This window comes from Echinops telfairi, unplaced genomic scaffold (assembly GCF_000313985.2).
Source record: "Echinops telfairi isolate 266 unplaced genomic scaffold, ASM31398v2 ScPeMD7_2;HRSCAF=8, whole genome shotgun sequence".
NCBI lineage: Eukaryota > Metazoa > Chordata > Mammalia > Afrosoricida > Tenrecidae > Echinops > Echinops telfairi.
The window spans coordinates 69,143,254-69,149,094 of NW_022103898.1; the positions used below are offsets into that span (position 1 = coordinate 69,143,254).

General features: G+C 42.4%; 1 protein-coding gene across 2 annotated transcripts in view; it reads right to left on the reverse strand.

Annotated features, from left to right (window-relative positions):
- SRGAP1 (SLIT-ROBO Rho GTPase activating protein 1) overlaps positions 1 to 5,841 on the reverse strand; it is a 326,600-nt gene that overhangs the window by 61,692 nt on the left and 259,067 nt on the right. For both annotated transcript variants that reach the window (XM_013004070.2, XM_004700482.2), the window contains exons 7-8: positions 3,199 to 3,420; positions 889 to 990 (exon numbers count right to left, since the gene is read on the reverse strand). In XM_013004070.2, the coding sequence (XP_012859524.1) occupies positions 889 to 990; positions 3,199 to 3,420 (324 nt within the window). The remainder of the gene's footprint in view (positions 1 to 888; positions 991 to 3,198; positions 3,421 to 5,841) is intronic.

The window sequence follows — 5,841 nt, forward strand, 5'->3', positions numbered from 1 at the left end:
AAAAAAAAAAAAAAAGATTACAGCCAAGAACACCTACTGTTATGGATTGAACTACATGCCCCCGACATGTGTCTCAACTTGACTAGGCCCCGTGATTACCAATAGTATGTGGTTGCCCTCCATTTTGTGATCTGATGTAACTATCCTATATTTAGGATGATTGTTGAAAATCCTTCCCTCCAATGTTATATAAGCAGGATTAGGATAGTGTGTATCTTGAGTTACAACCTTACAAGAGTGTAAGTCAGACCTTTTATCTTACAGGAGAGAAAAGGTAAGAAGAATGAATGAGTAGAGAGGAGTGGGATTTTATCACCAACTAGAAAGGAAAGCCATGAAGTGAGCACATCCTATGGATTGATGCCAAGACATACAGAGAACTCCCAGGAATGCTGAGCCAGCAGACATTGGGAGGAAACAAGAACCGCCCTTCCCGAGAGCCAACACAGAGAAAAAGCCTTCCCCTCGAGCTGACACGCTGAATTTGGAGTTTAGCCTTCTAAACTGAGAGAACTGAATCTGTGTGTCTTCAAACCATCCGTTTGCGACGTTCATGTCACAGCAGCACTACAGTAGGGCACCTCTGGTCAGTTCTACTCTAGAACACATAACGGTGCCTCGAATGGGAATTGACTCAAGGGCTAATTGCTGTCCTTTACATAGCATGTGGTGAATACTTGATAAAGTATTAGTCTATTGTATAATATAAAATCTTTGCATTTATCCTCCACACAGTTCTTATAGGAGCCTTGATTTGTCTGAAAATGCCTCTCCTATAGCATGATGAGGGGATTGCACTTAGATGTTACATATGCCAACGTCATGGGAAAAAGCCTTCCTAACTCACAGGGAGAGTCAGAAGCATCCTGGGGCAGAGAGCGCGCTCACCTCTTCATTCTCGATTTTGAGTGTGGCCAGTCGTGACTGCAGCTGTTGGTACCTGAGCATGAGCTCTGCCTGCACCGGCTGCTGAGCGCTGACTTGACAGACCTGTGGGCAAAGAGGTGGCAGTTACTAAAGGGTGCACTCAGGCCGGCCTCCAGAGACGCTGCTCTCCCCTTCAAAGGCCAGATGAAGCACGCTGACCTCTGCGAGATGCCAATGACATATTTACTTTCAACCGCCGCCTCAGAGATCCCATTTTAAATACAGACCTGCCACATAAGCGGCAAGAGCAGCACGCAGCTGCCTGGCCTGGATGTGACTGGAAAGAAAGCAGCTGCAGGAAGCATCTCTCCAAGAACAGGGCAGTTCCTGGGGGCAGGGCTGAAGTCACCCTCACAGGGATTCCTTCAGAGAACAGACTGCAAAGGAGGCTCCCTCCTGGCATGTGTGAGGATGGCAACAGAGCGTACTGGTTCAGAAGGTGAGGGCTTTCTCACCTGGAAGTTGGGGGTCTGAGAACGCCTACACCGCAGCTCTTAGTGGGGCATAAGGAGGACTCAGAAATGAGTGATTACTGTATCTTTCAGTCACTATCAGTGGCTGGCACACATGACGGATTTCCCTTACCAATACCAATCAAATCACAGGATTCATCGTGCATTTGATGAGGCCACTTCTCTTGGGCTTTGGTAAACAGTATTTTGGCTATGGCCTCAAAGATGGATACGCCCCTAAATTATTTCCTCTCATCCCCTAATCATAGAAATGCTCTCAGCTGAAAGGGAGCCTTTTCTGGAGTCTCCAGAAAACCAGAGAGAGTACTACTCATTGGCAGAAGCAGTGATAAAATAAAAAGGGCAACAGACTCACTTGGTTAAAATAATCATAAACATTATGGAACCAAAAAAAATAGATTATGGACCCTTGTCTGTGGCATTTTAGCATTTCATGTTTAATAACGGAAAAAACAAAGCATGACAACCACTTGATTTTCAAATGGTTAAGACGGGGTGGAATAAGCCCACCATCATGCTTGTCAAAATTCATGCACTACTGCATAGACTGCTTACCATTTTCAATGATGTAATTTACACAATCAAATCAGCAAAAATGGAATTAGATGGGAAATACTGAAGGCATACATAAATGGATATATATATATATATATATGCTTTGGATATTTTCAGACAAATTATGACATTAAATAAATCTGTCATGGTATTATCATTACATCTATTTTGTAAAAACACATACAAACAAACAAAAAACCTGCCATCATGGTAAGCTACAATTGTTTTTTTCTCTGGTAACATTTTAGGCAGTTGGATGCCACACACTAGATAGCGCACTCCATTAACTGGTTCTTGTTTTCTTCTTCCACTGACAATAATGGAAACAAGTGTAACTTATGATTACCTTAACTTGATTTTTTGTTTTGGGTAAATATTATAAAAGCTAAATTGATATAAAGAACCCAAGGCTTAATCTATCATTTCTAATGCTTATTCTCCCAGCTTGGAGCCAACCTGAGTCAAAGTGATGATTTGCATGGTTTATTTATTCCCTCTCCACTTTTTCCTTCCATTCAGTTATTTTTTCAGTAGAGACAACCTTAAATCAGGAAGGCTTCACACAGATTCTCCTGGACCAGCAGAGTGGTTAGTTTCTGTTTTTTTCCCCCTTTTAATCGTTTTATTAGGGGCTCATACATCTCTTATCACAATCCATACATACATCAATTGTGTAAAGCACATTTGTACATTCATTGTCTTCATCATTCTCAAAACATCTGCTCTCTACTTAAGCCCCTGGCAGCGGGCAGGGCTACTTCTCCACAAATTCTAATTAAAAAAACTAACCACAAAACCTGGTTAGTTTTTTTAAATTAGAATTTGTGGAGAAGTAGCCCCACTCACTCAGTGCTCTCAGCCTGGCCAGTCTACACCTTGATCTGCTTGACCCTGGCTTTAAAGGGTGGTAGGGGTTTATCTAAGGATCCGTGGTGGTGCAGTGCATTAAGTTTGGGCTGCTATCTGCAGAGTCAAGGGTTCAAATCCACCTGGTGCTCTGCAGGATAAAGATGAGGTAGTCTGCTCTCATCAAGGTTTACCGCTTTGGACATCTCAGGAGCAGTTCTACTCTGTCCTAAAGGGTCACTGAGTCAGAATTGACACAGTGGCAGTGAGTGAGTGGCTGATCTTCATATTCTGTTCAGGGGCATTAGGGAAGAAGCACCTGTGACTTCTTCAGACAGGTTATAGCAGATGGAGAGAAAGAGATAATATGTTAACTTTAAAATAATCCACTACTGACCTCATCCCCCATGTGTGACTGGAACTCAAACTTCATTGGTGGGCAGAACGCAGCAGGGTACATCTCCATGAATCTCTGCTTATCACTCCGGGGCTCCAAATTGTCAACTGCATTCTCAATAATGTCCAAGCCTTCATGTCTGGAGGTTTCAAGGTTGTACTCCGCAGAGAGATATGTTCTTAAGGCTCTGTTCAAACTTGCATGGTAGCCAAGATCACAGCACTTAAAACAAAAGTATACCACATGCAAAAATTTAACTCAAAATAGGTTACCTCAAAAGGGCTAAAACTGTAAAACTCATAGAAGAAAACCCAGATATAAAGTCTTCACAATCTTGAATTAAGCAATGCTTTCTTATATATGACACCAAAATCATACGCAACAACAACAAAATGACCTACTGGGTCCCATCAAAATGACACGTTTGCATTTCTAAAGACATTATGGAAAAAAGGAAAGGCAAACCACAGATGGAAGAAAACATTTGCACGCATTGTATAAAGGGCTCATATCATTAGCCACGGGAAGTGCCCATCAAATCAAATCACAGTGACTTTCCACTTCACATCCAGTAAGATGACGATTATAAAAAAGACAATAAGGAGTAGGAGGAAGCTATGGAGAAACTGGAACCATGTACGCTGCTGAGGGTGGGAAGGTAAAATGGAGCAACAGGGACAGAAAACAGTCTGGTATGGCCTCAAATTCAGTTACCAAAATGATCCAGCAACTCCATTCCTAAGTATACAGATATGTATATTTGGTTCACATCCACAGTAGGTTCTGTGAAAGTGGACACTTTGCAAGTTGGAGGTTATGTGAATACCATACTATTTGCAGGAGAGAAGCATGCAGGATGGTCACTGGTGCGGCTGTGACCTCTTCTGCCAACTCTGATGAGGGACTGCGCGTACAATTTTGGCTCCACAACCACTGCATGGTGGCCGCCTGGTCTTCAAAAACCATACTCTCAGCCCTTTCCTCCTGCCCCATGTTACAGTGTGTGCTTGCCGTCTAACCAGGGGGCTGCCCAGTCTTGCTGCTAGCTCCTTCCTCTTCCTTCCTTCTTCCTTGCCTGCCTGCCTTTCCTGTTCCCTGAGTGGGCTTTAAACTCTTATTACTCCTCCTTCCCCAGGCCACCTGTCCTGTGTCTGCTCCAGCCATCAGAGTTGGCCTGACGTGAGGCAGCTGCCACTGTGAGAAGGTGTGGCCTTTGGCCTGGGTATCATACATAGGGTGCCTGGTTTGAGATGGGGTAGTAGCTGGGGCATTTCTACTCAGTGGCTCCACAGCATCTGCAGGGATCCTGCCTGAGGTGACAGTGGCAAGATAAGCAGCTATAAATGGACAGTGGGACCCCTTTTCCCCTGTCACCCCAGGTCAAGGCAGATGCAGGGCATGGAGAGCTAGTGAGAGACAAATCATACCTCTGTACTTATTGGCAAAGAATACTCCCTGTGTACAATTTTTCAATTTGGCTATCTGAACTATATTATATCCTTATGAGATCACAGATCTCTATGTGGCTGGACATTGTCTGAATGGACATCAAGCGATGCGTTCTTACAACCAAGAGAAAAGAAGACATTTGCCTGTGCAAAAACATGTACATGAATGTCCACAGCAGCATTATTCATAATACCCCCAAAGTAGGAACAATCCAAATGTCCATCAACTTTTGAATGGATAAATAACACGTGGCTGATCTATATGATGGAATATTATTCAGCAATAAAAAGGAAATCCTGATACACACTATGATATGGATGACTCTTCAAACTACTAGGCTAAATGAGAGAAGTCAATCAATAAGACCTTTTATATGAATCTATGAATCTGACATGTCGTGATGATGTAAATTTATGGAGACAGACAGATTAGTGGTAGCATATGGTTGGGGTGGGATTAAGAGGAACTAGGGGTGTAATGGATAATGGTTAAGCAGTTTGGGATTTCATTGGGTGGGGGTTAAAATGTTCAAAAATTGTTCTGATTGATGCACAGCTCTGTGCATATACTAAAAGGCATGCAATTGTATATTTTAAACAGTTCATGTCAATTTTGTATTTTAAAAATTTTGGCTCACATAGGTTGTCAAAAAATAAAAGCCACAAACTCAAACCCTGAAGGAAATTAATGAAAGAGTAGTATTCACGTTTCATCTATGCACAAAGAGATATAGGATGATGTACTGAAAGCCTAGGATGCAAATACAGTTGTCAATCGGCTCTAGGCTCAAACTGTCTACTACTCAAACAGTAAAGTGAGAATACAGTCTGCTCAGAGTTCGTAACTTTGCACAATAGTTAAACTGAAAATCTCACTTGCAAAAACCTGTATGGGCCAAGAGTGAGTTATGTGGCTCCTCCTGTCATGGACACAAAGGGGTGACAGTTCAATCTAAGTGCTGTTCTTGCTCAGACAACATGTAGTGCTTGTATTAGTGTAAGGTGTTGATGGGAATAGGTATCAGAAGTTAAAAAACAAGCAATCAAAACAATGTGAAGAAGTGGAAACCCACCTGTAAGATAATTGGACAGGCCACACGGATGGGATATATATCCAGGGTGCAGTATAATACAGATGAAACACATAATTATCCTCTAGTTCTTTAATATTTCCTCCCCTTACTATTATGGTCTT